A 21,583-nucleotide genomic window follows, 5' to 3' on the forward strand; every position below is an offset into this window, starting at 1 on the left:
CACACACACACACACACACACACACACACACACACACACACACACACACACACACACACACACACAATCTCTCCCAAAACATCAACAACTCTCCCTCTGTGCCTAGGTGGCCCTGGCAGCGGCAAAGGAACACAGTGCCTGAAGATCGCTGAGCGCTACAGCTTCCAGTACGTGTCCGTGGGCGAGCTGCTGAGGAAGAAGATGATCCACAATGCCACCAGCAATAGAAAGTGGAGCCTGATCGCTAAAATCATCACCAATGGAGAGCTGGCACCACAGGTAGCAGAGAAACAGAGAAGGAGAGGGGGACACGTGGGGGTTAGTGTGTCTGTGAAAGAGGGGAGGATATGAGAAGGAGGATGGATGAGCGCTGAGTGTGTCCAGTGGCTCGCCAGTCATTATCACAGTGTGCATGTAACAAGGGACTAATTAGCAGCATCCATATCACACGTGCACTGGAGAGAGGGATGCTGTTCCGTCTTATTAGTGTCCTTCTTTTCAAGATAATTAATCTGCCTGAGAAGAAAATGGGCACAGACCACCGCTGGTTGTTTTTGCTCCACTCTTTCAAACACTGTATAGAAAACACACATGGAGGCCTCACACTTTACAGTTCAGTGTGTGTGAAATTAAGATTGTTTCCTTGATTAAAATTTTAAATGTACATATCCAAGGACCAATCAATAACAATTATTATTTAAAAAATTATGTTTAAGCCCATTAACTAATTAATTCCCCCCTAATTCCTCCTGATGGTCAGGGCAGCACCCTGCATGGTGGCTCCATGCCATTCATGTGTTAGTGAAAGGATGAATAAGAGTAACGTTAAGTGCGTCGGATAACAGTGCTATGTAAACGCTTCCATTTTGGTATAAAAAAACAACTTGCAGAGACCAAGACCATTTCATTGCCTTGATGAAAGGATCGTCAGCACATGATGACTTCTTCAGAGGATGGAGCTGACTCTGGTGTCATCACAAAGGTCTATTGAATATGGTCAAGTTCTGGAAAAAGCTAGTAAATGAACCTTGAGTTAAGAATATTTTACACAGCGAGGCTGCTAGCGGAGGTTTGGTGTAGAGGTAGGTGGTGTGAGGTTGAGCTAAGACACACCATATATGATATAACTTTATTTAAAAATGTATTATATGGGGGTGACACAATAGCCCAGTGGTTAGGGTGAGTACCATGTGAGCGCAGATGCGCTTAGCAGGCGAGTCACGGTTCAACTCCTGACCAGCACGACTCTTTCCTGCATGTCATTCCCCCTCTCTCTGCGCCTTTCCTGTCACTCTCTACTATCCTATCCAATAAAGGTGAAATGCCCAAAAAATATCTTTAAAAAAAGTATTATATGCTAAAAAAATGTCACTGTTAATGTAAAGTTCTTTGACTTAAAGTTGTGGGTCCTTGTGCTCATCCATCCTGATCATTTTTATGTAAAGCTCCTGTGAGCCTCTTTTAGCTTTAGAACAGTGCAGTTTGAGAATACCTGAGAGAGGGGGGGGTCTTTGGAGTCAGCACGGGACCCGTGATGCACTGGGGATGCAGAGGGATTCAAGGCTGTGCCCCCACCTGCTTCGAGACTGGCAGGTCTAAGCTTGTGTCCCATTGTGAGGTATATTCAATAACTGTCCACCTCCCCATTTATCATCCCTTCATTGCATGTCTGGCATGACATTGCATCTTCCTTCTGGCCATTCACCAGGAGCCAGTGAGATAAACAGCAAAGTAGGCCAAGCTGCAGACATATTAGATATGATAAAGTGACTTGTGGCTGTTAGGCAATTAATTTCCTGCCATAATTAGTTTTGCAAAGCAGATTAGAATTTGGTTTCTTAATGATTTTGTGACGGTGAGAGGAAGATGATACCAAAATATGGCCCTGATGATTGACTGGATTGCATAAATATTGTTTTATGATGTTCTGAGAGGCATTCTGCTGATTCACAGCTTGTCTAGTTGGGGCGTAGTTGTTTACTATGGTGTTTACTTTGAGAGTTAAGATTTTCACAGCGAATTAAAGGAATAGTTTGACATTTTGGGAACTACGGTTCTCACCTTCTTGCTGAGAAACGGAAAAAAAGACACTTTGAGTTATTTCCTTTAACTGTGTCACATGGGTTTCTCCATCCCCCCTCAAATGGGTTGATCAGATAATAAGCTAACAGATAAAAACAAGCAGCGAAATCAGGTGCAAAGCCATACTGTATCCTGTACTGAATTGTTGACTTTGGTTTTTGATTAAACAAACGAGATAATCAAGATAAGATGTTCATTTGAGAGCATTAGAGGTGCAGGTAGGCAGATTTTCTGCTTTTGTTTAGAGCCAAAGTAGTTGTTTCCACCTGTTTCTGACTCTTGGCTAAACGTAACCAGCTTCAGCTCCAGCTTTTTTTAACAGAGTGGTATAAATCTTCCCATCTTACTCTTGGCAAGAGAGCAAACACAAAAATTACAACAAAAGTAATGCGTGCATTTCCTCTTGTCATCGAGTATGTAACTGTGCTCGTCTGTGAAGCCACTTCAGTGCTGCAGATGATTCAAAATGCAGCAGGCACACAGCCTCACTTTGCTGACCCTCAGCCAACCACCAAATCAACTTGAAGTTCTTGTTGTTTGTCTGTAACTCGCTGTGGGTCATGTGACTCAGTATATTTCTGACCCTGTGTTCTCTCAGAAATCCCACAGGTCTTCTCATAAGAGGCTCTTAGATGTTGGACAGTCTGGTCTAAAATTAACGACTGATAGCACTTTCACTTTTATATCCACAGACTGTGGAAAAATCTTCATGTTAAGATGGATTCAGCACAATCTAGTGCCTTTTTGTCAAAGCCAGCTGAAGATCCTCATACTAGATAGTAATATACAGTAACTTATTCATTATGTACTTATTTCCACAAGAAATAAATGCACTTTACTATTTGGTACCAACAAAAAAATGATGATATTTTTTTATGCCACTGTTTCACCACAATCCATATTCAATTTAATGTTTTTGGAGCTATTTCATTTTTGCAATGCATTCTGGGGTATTAGCATCCATCAACACCACACTAAAAGACCTCAGCTGGATTGGTCAGATCAATTTGTCAGTTTTGCTATTATGTAGCCAATGTTAGCATCAGCAGCTGTTTACTTACCAGTCACCACTTAAGTTCAGAATCAAGCTTCTTCCCTTTAAGCATCAAGAGCTGTCTCCAGTACTGGAGAGCAACACCTATGTTAACTCTCTTGTTTCTATCACATCTTTTCTTCTACTGAACTTAGCATGCTAACCAGCTAGCCCCAGCTAGCAGCATCACTTTCCTATAGCGACTCACTATAGCCTCCAATCAGCCCTGAAGAAGTAGCACTGCTCAGAGGGTGCATCTATAACCTCTTGGCAGAACTAGAGCTGGATTAATCAATTAATCAATTATTTGATGGATTATTTATCAGCAGCTATTTTCATTAACAAATAATCAAAAAAACTGAGCAAATATTTGCTATTTCCAGATTGTCTAATGTCATTTCTTTTGCTTTTCATTAAACTGAATCAGGGACTAATTCACTATCAAACTCACAGACTAGTTCAGTGAATTTCTTTGGTTTTCAGACTGTTGGTCGGAAAAAAACAAGGCTTTTGAAGACATCACCATGGTGTCTGTGGGACTGCTCCCTTTTGGCTCATACACAATATTTTATTTGTGCCATTTTGTTTAGGCATCCCTATTCTGAGTGTGAAATGTACAGTATGCTTTATACTGTATGGTATACTGTACTGTATGGTTTACAGGGTTCACTGGTACGAATATTACAATTGTGCAACACTACACAGGGAGTATATAAGGAGTGCATGTACATGTATTGGGAGTGGTGAACAAGGGAGAGGTTTGGGATAGAGCTTTAGTGATGATTCTCTCTAGCTGCTTGTCTGCTGTATGATTGGTGGTTTAGTGTTATAGATAGATTGTCTCAATTGGCGTCAGAGATAATTGTCTGATCTGGCATTCCAGCGAGAGCTCAGACGTCAAGCCATGCAGAGGATCAGAGGGCTTTTCTGAGATTAGCTTTTCTCATTTTATCATACATGCATACGATGAAACTGAGATTAGGTTTATTCTCTGGGTGGTCTGTCGGGCCACTGCTCACATTCTGTGGTTGGAAGGAAATTAAACGTTGTGTTAGTCAGTGTTGGCCACCACCACGGCCACAGACGTTATTTTTAGATCGGGGCATTGCTCGTGTATCGCTGCCATATCGCATCATGCGTTCAGCTTGCAGAGATACATTCGAACATGTTGACCTCCTCCAGCCATGAGGACGTGAGCGATGCTGAAAGATGCTCGCGCTCTCTGCCCTCAAGTGCTCTCAAGACAGTGGTTATACCGCATTCAGTAATATTAAAGTGCAATTGGATAAACAGACGAGTTATGTTGTGCAATTCTCCAATGTGCTGTTTTCCATTCACCTTATTTATGACTCTAAATCAGCTACTCATTATTAATTTTCAAGGGGTTTTAACTAATCTACAACCTTAATGAATCTACCGGGAATTGCAACAGAATTAACAAAGCTAATCTCCTCCTTCACACTCTTACTGGAAAAGCTAATTATAATTCAAACTATAAACTTTTTTGATTTATAATTTGTAGCTGAAATGACACCAGCTGTTCACTGGAAAAACATTTGGCATTTGAAATGTGACAAAGGAAAGTAGATGTGGGAGTGGAAAGCTGGAAATCAGAGCATCTCGCTAATTGTTGAGTTATTTGTATTGATCAAAAATCTAGTGAACTCCCTGCAGATATGGTAATTGTTTGCTATCAAGCAGCTTTGGACATTTACAAACAAACTGAGGTGCCAAGTGATGCTAAACATGAATCATGTTTCTGTTTTTTTTGTTTGTTTTTTTCCAGGAGACCACAATAACTGAAATTAAGCAGAAGATTATGAAGATCCCAGATGCTAATGGTATCGTCATAGATGGGTTCCCCCGAGACGTTGGACAGGCCTTGTCCTTTGAGGACCAGGTGAGTTTCTATCAGATCTATACAAATGCAGAAGATTACCTCTGAGGCATTTTCATACTTGATGCTACCGACTCCAGTCATTTGAGAGGGGGAGCCACTACTGTAGGGTTGCTTTCATACACAGAAATCTTGCAGAGCTGTGAACCCATTCTGTAACTTGTCTCAGTGACAAACCAATCAACACATCACTGAGTCAACACATCAGTGAGGTTCTGCAAACGTGGAGAATAGAGGGAGTCTTTTAGTGGTTTGTAGGTGCTCCTTAAATCCATGTCAGATTTACTTTTTTTGAAATTTAAACTAGACTATTACATTCACATGTGGTCTGACCCACTATGACTCCCATGTGGTACATTATGAATGTTGCTTGTAGTTTGTCAATGGGACAACTACTTTTATTGCACCACAAGCAATGGAATAATTATTACATGTCCTGGTAGTGCACCGCACCAGGGTCCAGTAGCTGTCAGGGGCCCATCACACTTACGGTCTTGAGTCATAGTCATTTTTATAAAGAGTATATATTATTTCTACCTACCACTTATGTAATTCAGTTACTTTATTATCAAGAGTTACGAAGTAAAGTCCGCTGGGAAATCGGAATTTGTCCAATAAGCTTGCTCCCTGTCATTTCTAATAACTTGCATGAGTGGATGTCAGTTTTTTTCTAAACCTTTTAGCAAGAAGTGAGTTCTTAAAATGGATGATTCAGTCAGCAGCATAATGTTTTCAAGCCCAAACAAAAAAGTGGCGCTCAGAAGAGGAAGGATAGAAGAGAACAGGAAGAGTTTACGGCTGAACTGACGACATTAGATAAGTTTTTACTCAACCTGCTTCAAGTTCATCGAATCATTGTTGACGTGCAGCAGGAGGCTAATGTTAGCTCACAGCTATACTCTCATTAGAGAACAGAAGAGAAGGAATGTGGGTGAGTACAGGTTTCTATTTATGGAGTGGGATCAGGGATTTAAATCTATAGCTATGTATTTGTTACCTCTCATACATTGGAAATTGCACAGCTACATAACATGTGTGTGTTATAACATGTAGCCGCTGTGTCATTGATGATGAATGATGAATTCTTTAATGCAAATTATTGTGTGGTCAGGTGTCCATCTATTCATACTGTGCAGATCTACAGTATAATGAGTTCTTGCGCTTTTCTTGATGGCTGTTTGTTTGATGCTTGCTGACACTGTGTAAACTACCTTTGAGTTGATCTATTAGTGTTGGCTGGTTAAAGCCAGTTCAGATTTTGATAGTTGCTGTGGTGGTTTGAGTCCAGGACAGGCTCTGATGTGCTGATCAAAGACTAGTTTGCATAATGGGAGTAATGGGGGGGTGCAAGAAACATATTTGCACCAGGCGAATCACAATTATGTGATGCTGCTGATAAGGAGCATCACATAATTGTTGGAACACATGATGTTTTTCTTTTGGCATCCAGACACAGGTGTGTCAGAGTCACTGTTGTTATTTTGTGATGTAGGCACAGCAAAAGTTCTTATCTGTGTCACCAACAGAGAGCTATTCAACCGGCGCCTGCCACAAGCCCAATACGTAAATGGCTTGTTTGCACACCACACACCGGAGCTGTTATCTTTCTGGTTTCACCTCCAGTCGTATGAGATCTAAGGATGGCAGTGTTGGTTGCTCGGTGGTTTGAGTCACATCGCCGGGGTTTGATGTGATATGAGAGGCTGCACGCTGTCTGGAGGTCACTGTCAGGGCATTTAGACTGTTTGGAAAGTTATAAATATACAATCAGTTGTATAAATTTATCTAAAAAGTTTTGCCCCCCGAATGAGCAATCTCCCAGATGTGCATTAAAATTCAGACTAATAAGGATTTTTGCATCTGTTTTACATCAGTGGGTGGCTTTTTTTAAAGTCTAACTGAGGTTTGAATTTTACTTTTTGTGTGGGGAAATGTGAAGTATGATGACAGCTAATGTGCATACTGGCTCATTTTTCAAAGTATAAACATGTCATATTCATGTCTAAGCTACACGCCTCTGGGTGGGTGTTTTCCATGGCAGCAGCTCACTGACATTTGAGAGCTGAAGTTGTTAGGAGACGTACTGTCAACTGATTGGAGCACACCGCTGCTGGCAAATTGAGCCATCTGTCCCTTAACTACTATTTAACAATAGCTGTGTTGCCGACTATTTTTGACTAAAAGCTAAAGCCTGCTCGAAAAGTCACAATGTCACACATTAATCTGCATATTAATGATGTCATGTCAACAGGCTGTAACTTTTCATTATTATTTTTCAAGGTGCTTTATTCACATCACTATCTCTGAATCCACCTAATTTCAAAAGCTTTTTATGTAGACTGCTGTACAGACTGTAGAAGTATCATGAATAGACAGAATCCAAACTCACAGTAGTGTATTTTTAGAAAAAATAAAACTTAAATAGATAAATGTAGGTTTTGATACTTCTTGGGTTAATTGCCCAGACATAGTCTGAACTAATAATTGACACCCCCTGGAGAACACTAATGGAAGGACTGCTATCACTGCAGAATATGTGCTATTTAAAGTGCTATTTCATCATCAGCACTGACCCTGAGTTCACACTGCTAATGCTAACAATGCCTTAAATCAGCATGTTTCAGCTGCTGCTCCTGCTGATAAGCTATTCAACAGTGAAACACTTGTTTTCCATTTCACTGCCAAGTCAATGCTCAGTGTTCCTGAAATGCGAAGGCGGTGGTACTCTGAGCGAGGACTCTGCCCTTTGACTGGCAGGCTGGGTCAGTCCTTTTGTTGTGAAGCATCTGCCCAAATAAAGTGTCCTTGAGCCAGACTAAGAATTGTCTGACAGCAGTCGCTCAAAATGTTTTGACCTGTTGCCTCAGGATCAAGTAATAAGCAGCATCTGCCAGTTTTGTCACACAAGAAAAGACTCTCATAAAACACATTGAAAACATCAATGTCAATGAGAATAAGCAAAGCAAGTAAGAGGGATGATAAAAGATGCTCATACAAACATTACCCTGACAACATGACAGCTTTAGTATATTGTTTATAGCAGTGTTTTTGTCTAAGCTGGAGTCCACTAATGGAAATATATCCTTTACACTTGAGTGCCCAATTCTGTGACACAACGGTCGATTGCTTTTAGAGGGATTGATTATCTTAATCACATTTTAACTCACGTAACATTTATCAACTTTTAAATGATCACTCAGTGACTTTCATGGGAATGGGTTGGGGTCAATCTGGGTCAAAGCAAGTATAGACTGACTTTTGTAATCGGGTTTATAATCTTTAGCTGCATTACATAAGATGAGAGGGATGGACGTCAGAGTCTCAAGCCCCTATATAACAAGAGGAGGTGAATATTTGATTTGTTCCACAGTAACTAAACTCGCTGTTCCAGTTTGGTGATGCAGCTGTTTCCAAATTACAATAGGTGGTTTGTTACAGACATGTTTTTTTTGTTTAGTTTTTTTTACACAGGAAAAGCATGTGTTACCTCGTCACAAGCTTATCAAATTGTTAGTAGTAGTATTATGAGTACTAAACTATTCAGTTTATTTAATATTAACAAACAAGTTCAGAAAGTTTATGTCATTGATCACTTTTGTTTGTACAAAACAATTGAAATGGCAGAAGCTTTTTTTGCACACTGTTGATGTGCCCTCACTTTGCTAACAAAGTTTCAGTCCTCTGACCTTTTTTTTTGTTGTTGTTTTTTCCCCATTTTTCACAGTATATGATCCAACACATTGGTCCTTAAGGTTTTCTGGAGTGCAAGAACTTTGCTGAGATGCTAAAATGAATGACTAAAATTTGTGTTAACAAAAACTGGGGAGCTATTTGTAAGTTTTGCTTTAGCTACATTGCCAGCGTTAGCATTAACAGCTGTTCATTTACCAGTCTTGGCAAAAGCTTCAGCCATCGTTGTGTTTAAAAGACAAGATTTGAAAGGATGGGCTCTAGGGGCAACAGTGAGTGTTTCTATCGACAGGCAATGGGTCTCGTTAATGTGTCACTTAAGGAAGCACTGAAGCAGAGCATGGGTGTAAATATCCAGCAGCATTATAGTCTACAAACTGCGGCTCCCCAGCGGCGCTGAATGGTGATTAAATGCGTGTTTGCGGGCTCCTGCAGAGGAAACCAGATGGGGCTCCTCTGGAGGTACCGTGTAGTGAAAGATGGTGTTGGGCGTTATCTTGTCATCTTTCTAGTTAACTCATGTGAATGGCTTGTTAACATAGGGACTCATGGACAAACAGCTGGCCGTATTGTGTCGAGCTTCTCCAGTCGGTAAACAAACAGTGAAAAAGGCAAAACCTGTCTCTGGCATAATGTTTCATATTCCTTCCACACATTCAGTAACACGCTGTATATATACTCTGCATGCTCACAATTATTGCGTGTATGTGCTCACACATGGACACTCCCTGAAACTTCCAGCCATGTCTGATCTATTGCACTGCAAACTGTTCCAGGCTTTATGTATAGATTCCCATCACACTAACCACTGTGGACGACAGATCCTCCCTCATGTCTTCATTATATTCTTTCGTCTCCCTGGTAATTGTACATTTTTTCCCTCTTTCTCTGAAGAGGCCGAGTCTCAGCCTAATGAGAGCTCATAATGTGGTTGCTGCTGTCTCCTGGTCCACCTCACCTGATGACAGATTCCTCTCAGTACTACAGCCCCTGTCTGAAAGCTGCCTCAGGAATCAAAACAAAGAGATGAGATGATATATGTGGCAAACTTGTGTACAGAGAGAGGGGTTTTGAACCACACAATTCCCACACAATCATCCCCCCTCTCACAATAGAGCTATTACTATGGTTATAATCAGCAATTCCAGCTGTTTCAGATATGGAGCAGATTAGATGTGATTATAGTACCTTCCCTTCATGTCTCCACATCAGCTGAGGCTGTAAACAGAAAAAATAAACGTACACCTAGTGATTAACTCACATTTGTTGCTGAACATTTGAGAATTAACATGCATTTTCACATCCAAGGGCCCTGGAAGTCTCATAATTAAAATGTCATCCCATCTCTCTTATAATTTGGTAAATTACATTACATAATAGATACTCAAAGAAATTTGATTCAGCTGAACAGATTTTTTTGTCACAATGTTATTTAAATGCTGAAAAAAATAAGGATTGCTAAAAAGGGTTGATGATAGTTTGCAAATGGGCCCCAGGGTTAGATAAGGGCCAGAGGAAGTTCACTGCAGATAAAATCACGTAGATAACACGTGTATACAGTTGTGTTTATAATCGTGTCCAGGCAACAGCTCAGAAACAGCTCAGACAGTCATTGATGCCACAGCCGTGGGATTTACAATCGCATAAAGTGACGACTGGTTGTTAAAGAGACTTAAGCTCAGCTCAGGGGCAAAGGGAGAAAATAATGGTGGTATGCTTCGACAAATGAGGTAATGAGACGTTGTGTTGTTGAGGATGTTGAGGATGAGGCCACTTGGCAGTGAGTGAGTCCAGATCTCATATCGTCAGCCCCCAGTTCAACTTAAAACCCATATATTACATATTAAAAATATATAATAAAACAAAAAAATACATAATAAACATAATTTAAAAACACACCAATAAACTAATCAACATTTGTCTGAATTTTAAATTTATCCAGCTCCAATCAGCTGTTAGATCTGTACAAAGTTACATCTCATGAAAAGCTCTTTTTTTTTTACAGCTGCTAATGTTAAACAAGTAGAAACTATATGCAAAACTATATCTGAAACTGCCATTTATTTTACCTATAGATTAATCTGCCAAAGACTGTGCTGATTGACTGATTAATCCTATAATCTTTAAAATGTCAGAAAAACATTTTTAAAAATTTTAAAAATTGCCATCACATTCTTGAATGATTTGTTTTGTCCTCACAACCATTTAAAACCTAAAAATGTCTAATTATCTATGATATAAGACAATGTTAAGCCAGAAACTGCATTTGAGGGCCTGGAACCAGCAGCATTGTTGCTTAAAAAATTACTTCAGTTATTTGATTATCAAAATTTTCTGTCAATTGTCTAATCAATTAATTGACTAATCATCAAACTCTACACAGACAGTCATTTCTACTGGACAGGCACAAAAGATCTGCACCTTAATAATGCTGCGTACTCCCTTTGCAAGCAGACCTGCTGTTAAGCGTCCCAGTGGGGCTGCTGGAGACTCCACCCAGAACTCCTCTCCTCATCATTAGCAGCAACACAACACCTAAGACCTGTGGACCCGGGCCAGAGACTAGAAGAAGAAAGGCTAAGACAGTGAAAGAGAGACCGCTGTGATTAAAGGTGAAGGCCTGAGGCAGATGGTGAGGGATAGAAAATAACACACTCAGCTCTGAAGTCACAGAGTCTGGAGTTGGATTCCTGGCAGGGAAATTAACGTTGATAGAGACACACTGAGTCTGAACACACTGACAATGGCTGAAAAATTATTTGGTGTTTCCAGTTGTTCACAACATGGATCTGTATGTAATTGTTTGATTTACACTGTGGAATTTAACACAATCAAGTAGGAAGCCTGGAATAAATATTAATATTGTTTGCTTATTTGTTTGTTTTAGCTACTGTTCACATGCCATGGTCCTCATTATATATTTACAGCACTTCAATTAAAATGAAAAAATAATTAAAAAAACAATACTAGAAACAGTACTAATGATAAACACAGAGACAAAACAACGCAATGATTCAAAACCTTTACACTACGATACTGCTCCGCAAAGGCAAAACACAGTGACTATATGTTTAATCAGTACTAGTTATAACTGGTGGTGCAGTAGTTAGCTCTGTCATCCTCACAGCAGGAAGGTTATCACGACCAGATAAGCTAATGGGTGAGTTACAACCTGGATCTGACTTTCTGACGTTTGTTTTAATATAATTTCCTTCTTCTGAGAAATTGCTTTTTCAGCTAACTTGCCTCAATCAGGGAGGTGCTGGAGGCTGTTTCCTGTTTCCTTATATACACAACACATTGGTTATTCATGTGATTGACATGTCATCATAGAGGTCATATATCATCTTTGTCTTTAAAAAATGACTTACAAACTATCATTGCCCTTAGCCGATAGAAAAATGTTTTATAGCCATCAATTCTATCAATTAAAATCTACATTTCATCATATTCTCCAATAAATACACTTATTCATTGCCCTCACCAATTTTGTCGACAAATCCAAGCAAGTCCATCGAACACATTCCTCCACTGAGTCATTTTCAAAAGAGTCTGCATTAAGTCTCTTAATGAAAAACAAGTATAATTCATAGGCACTACAGAAACGGCCCCCATTCTAATTCTACATTTAACCCTCTTGGGTGTAAAGTGCCCACTTTAAAAATCCAGAAAGGCTTCCTCCTCAGAAGGATTTGTTTGACTTTGTAAAAACATAATATTGCATATTAATGTCTAATATCTGTGAAACTAGATTTTTAAATTAGCTGTAACTTAGAAAACCAAGCTCAACCGCTGTACCTGCACTTTGTGCTGTGTCACCACTGCATCCTGCCTTTGTATCGCTGTGGGCTGAAGTTAGTGCTTGACGATGTGTGTGCTGTGCATCAATGCACCTTCTCTCTGTCTGTCAGACTGAGTCCCATCAAGCTGATATTAGCCTGCAGTTAAAATGGGCTGATTTGCAAACCATAAATTTCACAGGAGAGCTGTTTTGAGACTTTTTGTAAGACGGCAGCTTCACAAAAAATTGTGGAGTCCCTGAAATGTAAATCATTATAAATGACTTTCTAAATGACTTCCAAACACCCTCTGTGCTGCTTTAAACATCACACAGTGCAGTTAATATTCTGAAAAGGTCAGTATTTTTTTTTAGAACCAATATTCCCCAGCGTCGTGTGGGCTCAGGGGTGATCGAGTGATCCTCTGAGGACCCACAGTATCCATTTTCATTAGTCTCCTCTCACTCCATGCTGCTACTTTGCCCTTTACAACATCACAGCAGCCATTTCTGAGCCGCTCCTGTGGGCCGCTGCAACCATCTTGCTCTCCTTTAAAGCTGCCCAGAGAGACCGTCTATCCCTTCATCCTCCCCTCGAGCCTTTTTACAGACTCTCCTATTGACTATGGAGGTGTCCGTCTCTATTTATGCCTGTCAGTCTCCCTCCTTGGGCATCTGAGTCCACAATACACACATATATCTATCAATCATGGGTGATCATCAAGTCTTTTATCAACCAAAAAGACCAAACATGCACCTGTTCCCGTCTCAAATGTGAGGACTGGCTGCTTTTCTCTGATATTTTTCTCTGATAACTTTCTTTGATATCATCTAGTTGGACAAAACAAGCAAGTTTCTCATCAGCTGTGAGGCAGTGCCAGTCGGCCTTTGATCAGTTTGCTGCATGAATTGGTCACCTTGTCTTGTAAATAATGATGGTGGTGGTTATGAAAAAAGTGGCAGAACAGAGCAGCAGCTGTTCTGCTGTGCTGCAGCGTGTTTGGTGTGGACGTCATAACTCCCTCTGCGCATTCCTCACTTTGAGAAGATTTTGAAATTAATTACTGCATATTGCAAACCGCACATGGCTTCATCCACCTCCTCCTGTGAGATTTCTGGAGCCTTAAGGGGAAGTTGTAAAGAGGGTAATGTTATATAATTCTTCCTTTACCAGTCCAAAAAAAAGAAAAAAAAGGTTTTCACTCCTTTCATTTCCTGTGAGGTTACACCGAGACACATGTCCACTGTGAATAAGCAAAAAAAGTGAAGGTGACATTTACAGAATCTGTACAGGTTACAGATTCTTCACTGATTTCACAGATAAAAGCCTTGATTTCTTGTCACTTTGGGAGAGAATTCACAGATCTCAGTACTCAGTATAAAGGTGGATTAGTGGTTAAAGTAGAGTGGTAAAGCTTAGAAAGTAACTGATTAGTTATGCAAAAGAAAATGAATCTGCAACTATTTTGATAATCTGTTAATCTTTTCAGTCATTTTTTAAAGCAAAAAATGCAAAATATTTGTTGTTTTTTTTTTCACCTTGGGCTGTAGAAAACACTGATGGGCACTTAATTTAGATGTTTTATGCTAAAAATGATCATTCAACAAACTAAAAGATAATCTGCAGATTAATCAGTAATGAAAATAAACTGCTTGCTCAAGCATTATATGTCCATATGCTCTAAGTTAGTATGGTGAAATAACTCTGGATTTCCTGCGTGTGCACAGCTTTAGTTCTGTTTGTTTGGACACGTAAGATTAATGCCATTCAAACCTCGCTGAGACAGCTGAGAATGGAAGTCTGTTGTCCTCCATTAGACCTGCAGGGTGGCAGCTCGAGAGGAAACAACCCGCAGAACGGCTGGGTTTATGGAGACAGATTGAGACGTCTGATAGTCCACAGCTCCACATGCTTAGAGAGCTGAACAGGACAAAATTAACCAACGACAAACAGCGCTCTGGATTGATGTCCACATTCAGCCCTTTGTTTATGTACGAGCATTAACCAGTATGAACCCCAGAGAGGGTCAGTTTCAGAAAGAGTCCATAATTCTGAGCTGTACTTTGAAGAGCTACAATCAGATTTGTTTTTAAACCACCTCTTATCTTATACGAAGACTGGTTCATCAAACTAAACATAGAACTTGATAAAACCTGGTCCAAAAATATTTTACACAGAGGTTTCAACCAAACAAAATAAACAGTGTGAATGTGTTTGATAATTACCTCAGATATCAAAAACTACGCACGGGCATAAAGACTATTATATTTTGTGTGTGTGAGTATCAGTATTATGTAGCTATGGTTTTGCTTTATCAAGGATGTTGACTTTCCTCTGAAGCACAACAGGAAGCCACATTTTCTGCATTTCAGTACTTGAATCTCTGCCATCAGTATTTCTCAGCTTCTTTTTTTTTTCCTTTTGAGCATTTAGAAGAACTCGACTTGGCACAGTGATCAGGTCAACATCTGCCTCCTTATGTGCCTTTTTAGGACTGTGAGTGTGAACTGGCAGCATTAAAAACTGTCTTAAATAGACGCCTCTTTACTCACTGATGTGAGGATGCTACATTTCTGGAGACGCTTTCATAACTAACAGATTCTCATTAGAAGTAACTCTGACTGCTGCACATTTAACAGTAAAACCTGAGGAAAAAAAAAACAAGGACACAAGTGTGGTTACTATGGAAACGGAAACTTTGATTTACAAAGACTCAAAACTGAGTCCTTCTGCCGGAGTGGCGTGCGCCTGAATAAACAGCAAGGTTGGAGCTATTTTTGGCTCTGGCAGAGCGCCAGATCAAACGCAGACTCTGGTGTGTTCATCATGTGCATTTCATCTAACACAGGAGCAAAACAAACGGCAGAGTATGAATAGTAATAAACCACTTTAGGTGCTTTTTATAGAGGAAAGTCCCTGCTGGTGCTGAGCTGGGGGAGCAGATGTCAGGTCCAAGATGAGGAGAGTATTTAACACCCTGACCTCTTCATAAAACTTGAGGCTAGAACCATAGAAACCAAGTTAGCTCATTTTGCATTAGATAGATAACAACATCCTTCAGTGAACTTTAAATACAGAGCGCACACGTCAGTGGGTTTCAGGTTTACATACTCGATGGTTACTAAGGAATGTCTTTGTGTATTGGACTTTGTAAAATAGAAGCTCATTTGAGTGTCACAAATTAAACCTCTATTACTCAGATCAGTCAGCGCTGCTGCTGTCGCCTGACCTTTTCCTTTAAATTAGAATAGTTAGTGTTTATTTGCCCTCTATTATATCTTGGTAACAGGTGCTGTAGGCCTGTCGTAGTTACTTCATCATCTCCTGATTGTAGTAATTTGAGCAGAACAATATCACCTTGCTCAAAGCCTGTCTTTGATTTGTCCAAGGCAGTTGAAATTAGCTTATGCTTCCCTATTTACACACTCACTGGTTAGTGGTTCGGTTTCTATTAATAGCTCATATTACTGACAAACCAACCAACCTGTGGGCTGCGCCAGGAAAGTATCGCAAGTGGGCCAACAAATCATTTGCAAAACAGTACAAGTTTTTGTGAAAAGATAAAATTATATATTATATATTATCAAATGTTTTGAAATGAAAAAATGAAACTCCTAAAAGTCCTGTCACTGTAATAAGCCAATAAATTTTTATATTGTCAACGGCCAAAACACTTTGGCGCCGGACCACATCATATACTTGTTCACTATCTCAGTCTGATTGCGCTCTAAAAGATTTCATCCATGGCAATAACTGGAGTATTCAAATGGAAAGCTGGTTAGCAACAGGAAGAATTAAAAAGGAAAGAGAGTCAAGAGACAGATGGAGAATTGACAACTGATCCCTCCCAACAAACAAAGAAGAAAAATTGAGCTTCCCCTGCTTTCAGTTCAGTCCTGGATCTTCCATCATTATCATTCAAGTAAAAAGTGTCTTCATATTGTTGAGGGGTCAGATGTGGGTCACCAACTTTTTTGAGATTTTCAAGTGGGTCATAAGTTTGAAAAGGTTGGGAACCACTGATGTACAGCATTATACTGACAGATGTTTCTATTATTTCTCCCTCCTCATTATATCAATGGAGGTAGGCTAAATAATACACACACACACACACACACACACACACACACATATATATACACACACACACAGGTTGAAAAATCTTATTGTCAGTCTTTATTAAAGAAAAATAAAATTTAAAAAAAGTATTGTGGCGTTTCTTTAGCAAGGTTCAGTACATAAAATGTGAAAGGTGTCACTCGTGGTGACAGAACGGAAACTGATGTCTTGATTCTGTAGATCCCCTCGGCTCGACAGAGCATTTTAGCATTTTGCTTATACAGCACTTTAATGTTTTGGTTGACTCATCCTGCAGCAGACAGATAAACTACTTACTGTTCTTGGTGAACATATTGGGGCATTTAGCAGCTAAATGGCCAGATATTTTTCGGAGCAGTTGGCAGAAATGAAAACAAAGCTAAAAGGACAGTTAATGTGGACTTAAATTTGTCAGGTTACCAGAAAAATTAACACTAATGTTTTTTCCAGAGATGTAAACAGGAAGCTGTTTCCTAACATGTTCAGCATGTCAACTTTGTGAGGTGATGTCAGTGTTGTGCGTCGTCCCCTAGTGGCTAAAATATTCAAGTAATGCTGCTTTAAGCATCTGTCTGCATTAACAACAAGCTTTAAAATTAACCTCTGTGCAGCACAACAGGTGAAACAGAAAAACAAATGAACCAGAGGAGAATTATTTATATGCCAAGTTATCAGTTTTCTGGCAACGAAGAGTAATGAGCAATCACAGCATTATTCACACACACACAGATGAAATGAGTGAACGCTACATCTCAAGCTGTTGAATTACGCTTCATAACGGGCTCCTCTTCACGTTTGATCTCTAAATAGAAAGCTGTCGTCACAGTTACGGAGGAGGCTGCACGTGTGATCGCACTTTTAAAGTCATTTGCTGTTGCAAACTGATTTTTAAATACTTTGCTGTGATCGTCTGCAGCCTCATTCTCTTCTGTTGGTCAAACACAGCCAGTCAGCTGAAACAAAGACAAGCTGCCTGGTAGGTAATAATGTTCTCGTCTCCTGTTGGGAGCACCTGTATTAAAACTGCATCGTCAGAGGAGCAGCTGCAGACTATTTCACTGGCTTCAGTCTAAAATTCCAGTGAAATACAGCTGGTGGACTTTGCGTTAAAATTTAAAAACCACCCTGAAAAAAAAAAAAAAAGATATTTAATCTTTTCATACCTTACTGAGAGCAAAGTGTTTATTCTCCCATGAATTGAAGCGTTGACATTTTGACCTGGGTGCATAGAATTTCAAATTGAGACTGACCCTGCGCTAGTTCCCTGGTTTGGTGGAGTTTCCTCAGGGTCAGATCAAAATGGAAATTGCGTATGAATGAAAAATGAGCCGAGTGGTGAAGCATCGGCTGTAACGTCTCACACGTCTTCTCTCCTCTCCTCAGATCTGCACTCCTGACCTGGTGGTGTTCCTGGCCTGCACCAACCACCGTTTGAAGGAGAGGCTGCAGAAGCGAGCCGAGCAGCAGGGACGACCTGACGACAACCCGAAGGCCATCGACCGGCGCCTGACCAACTTCAAACAAAACACCATTCCTCTGGTCAAATACTTCCAGGAGAGGGGCCTCATTGTCACGGTAAGGCGGGTGGAATATTGTTTTTATTTGTATATGTGTGTGTGATTACATTATACATGCATGTCTTTTGAAAGAGCAGTCAAATATGTGTGTGCGTGATTTACATCTCAGTGCCAACACAGGAAGTGGGGTGCAGCAAGGCAGGAAGGAAGGGAGTGGAGGTGGGGTTTGTGGATGTGACTGACTTTTACGCCAGAGACAGGAGATCACGCTGCATTCACATCACGTGCGACAGAAAGGAGAGATGGGAAAGATTTTATCATTTACGACCCCAGGCATCATGTGTCACGAGGCTTATTACAAATGTGCAGATAGAACGAGGAACTCAAACACTACCTCACTAATTATTTTCTAAAAAAACACACTGTAATTTGAATGTGGTTGTGTGGTTATGTTAACCTGAAAGTGTATATTCAAACTTCATCATTAACACACACACACACACACACACACACACACACAGATAAAGTCATCAATCTTTCCAAACCATATCTGTTCAGCTGCTGATTCTTTTGTAAGATGAAAGGCAGGACTGTCGCTGTTGGAATAGAGGACTCAGTGTTAATTAGAGACCACTGGGATCTTCACTAGATTGTGTGATTTGGTGCAGAGGGGGGATTGAGTTACCCACAGTATGTGTGAGGCGGGGTGCTAATAGAGCTATTGACTCCTGCAGCCAACAGGAAGTGGCTGCCCACGCTGCCAGTGGGAGCCTTATTGATCTGTCTGAGTCTCAGCGCTGCGTCGTCTTCCTCGCAGCGGAGGGAATACTGACTAACCGCTCCGCTGTATCACTGTGAGGAGGAGAGTCTGTTTGCATGGTGTTAGACTGTTGTCTCAAGACATGTTGAAATCAAATACTCAGGCTGATCTCCAGTGTTTCTCACGTCAACGTTGAAAATGAGGAAAATGTAACTAGGTGTACTCCAGATGTCAAAGCCTGCAGTTTAAGGGGGAAAGTGAAAGTGCAAGTGAAGTGACTCCAGACACATTGAAATGAAATACTGTCTGAATTGTTATTGCAAAAACATACATTTTCCCTGGCATGATACTCTGTCTTTTCCAATATCTTTTAGTATATTGTCTTTTTTATAGTCTGCTTGTTGGATGATTGTCTGGCTGTGTGTTTCCTCCTGCTCCCATGTTTCGTCACAGTTTATAATTTCTGTATGTATGTTTGCGATGTTCCTGCTGAGCCTGTTAAGGTTTCTAAGATTATGTGCCAGCAAGCAATAAGCTTATACTGCTGCACACCTACAGGCAGTGCTTTTGTTTGATTCAAATTCACCCAATCTACATGAGTTTGGACTGTGGGAGGAAAGTGAAGCAGACCTGGGGAGTGTGTGTCTGCATGATTTCATTAATATACCTGAATGCTGCTTCTTGCTATCCCCCTGTGTGTGGTTCGCTGTTGTGGTCCAACCTTGGTGATGTTAATCTATGCTGCTCACCATCTGCCTTTTTACAAGTGGTTTCCTGCATTTTCAGTGTTGTGTATTGCAGCTCGGACTAAATTTTGTCAGGAGCACAGAGTGTGGAAAACTGTCAGGTATCAAAAGTTGGCAGCAAAAAAGTTTTCCCAGATTTATCCTTCTTTCGTTTTGATTAGTGTCTTTTTTAGAATCAGAATTTTGCCAATATTAGACAGATCCAGCCTGAGTTCAGACAACAGGGTGGCAACTAACAATTATTTTCATTATCAACTATCATGACCGGTATTTTCTTGACTAATAAATTAACTGTTTGGTCCTCAAAAAGTCAGAAAACAGCAAAAAAAATAAAAATAAAGGTCCATCCCAAGATGTCAACTCCAAATGTCTCTATTTGTCTGAGTAACAGTCCAAAATTCACGATCGGATATCAAAGATATTCACTTTACTCTCACAGGAGACTAAGAAAACCAGCAAATATTCACAGTCTGGAACAATAGTGAAATCATCATATAATTGTTTAAGTATAATGTACAAAAATAAATACTGCAAAAAAAGGCAAGATAAGTTAGAAAATGGGTGTTTAGTTTTCCAGTGTACAAACCATAAAGTGTATTACCGGATCTGTGTGGGCATTGTATTCATTATGAGTCTCAATTACAGTATTTAATTTTGGCTGTTCTGATTTATTTTCTGATTTATTCCCTTGTGGTGAAGCCATCCAAGTTAAAATTTGTCCTTTTTTGTTTGTGCTCCCTCAGACACTTCAGCCTCTGGGAGAACAGACATATCTACAGTCACACTCTAGAGCATGGTTATTATTATTTTATATTATTACCCAGCAGCCCTCTGTGTCAGCCTTCTTTCTAACAGAGTAATGAAAAACAATCCACCTCAGCATCAAGCTACAGTAAACCTCTGTCAGAGGTGAAGCCACAGACAATTGTGCCCCTTAAATTAAAGCACTTCAGACTGCCTTTGCCAAGAAAAGATGATAAACTTTATATATGCAGCACAAAGGTTACAAAGCACTTTATAGCAGAAATGCAAAAAGAAGACGGGATAAATGGGATTAAAGACTGTAACTTTGTAGATGTTATGAGTCGTGAATTACTTTATAAATTCTAAAACTGATTCTAACACGATCAGACAGCCAGCACAGGGAAGTTAAAGTAACATGATCCCATTTCTTACCTCTGGTTTGAAACCCAGTGGCTGAATCTGAACAGTTAATGCCTGTCGAAAGCTTTTTTTATTAAGACGAGAGAAGGGAAGCGTTTAGTGTCTTTAAAGGTGAGTGCAGGTCTCATCCTCTTGAGCAGATAAAAATGAGACTGAACCATCACAGCATTATAATGATGAAAAATAAAGATTTTTGGTGTGGGTTTAACTGGACTTGTCACTTCCTGTTCAGACAGATTCAGAGTTTAACTGTGAAAAAGCTCCAGCGCACAGTCTGGAGGTGACAGCGCAGAGTCAGACAGATTTACCAGCTAGCAGTGAATCATCAGCATAACAATGAAAAGAGACAGCAAGAAGACAACTAATGACGCCACATGAACTGATAAGGCGGGCAAAGGTCAAAGTTCAAGCTCACTGTGACCTCACGTTCCTGTGAATGTGATATATCAGGAACGCCCAGAGGGATTTTCATTACATCTGGCACAAACATTCACTTGGACTCAAGGATGAACTGATTAGAATTTGGTCATCAAAGGTCAAAGTTCAAGGTCACTGTGGACTCACAAAACACATTTTTGGCCATGACTCAAGCATTCACAGAATACACCAAATATGATACAATGGAACACAATTGTCTCATTGGATCAAATGAAGGAAGTGATGACATTTTATATCCAAATGGTCAAAGGTCAACTTCACTGTGACATCATAAACCCTTCTGACGATTATTCATTATAGCTCAGGAACAGAAGGGGAGATGGTGACCATATTTCCTGCAACTTGGCTGGTTGGTGGAGGCATAAAACCCTGAGGTGGT

The 21,583-nt window shown here is 40.1% G+C and overlaps 1 protein-coding gene across 1 annotated transcript in view; it reads left to right on the plus strand.

The window, feature by feature from the left end:
• Positions 1-21,583, plus strand: part of ak5 (adenylate kinase 5) — a 74,365-nt gene that overhangs the window by 7,803 nt on the left and 44,979 nt on the right. Inside the window, exons 4-6 of the mRNA XM_071491455.1 lie at positions 107-279; positions 4,902-5,015; positions 17,963-18,154. Coding sequence (XP_071347556.1) covers positions 107-279; positions 4,902-5,015; positions 17,963-18,154 — 479 coding nt within the window. The remainder of the gene's footprint in view (positions 1-106; positions 280-4,901; positions 5,016-17,962; positions 18,155-21,583) is intronic.

The sequence above is a fragment of the Trachinotus anak genome, unplaced genomic scaffold (genome assembly GCF_046630095.1).
Source record: "Trachinotus anak isolate AG129_WGS33_773 ecotype Australia unplaced genomic scaffold, CSIRO_AGI_Tana_v1 ptg000012l, whole genome shotgun sequence".
Taxonomy (NCBI): Eukaryota; Metazoa; Chordata; class Actinopteri; order Carangiformes; family Carangidae; genus Trachinotus; species Trachinotus anak.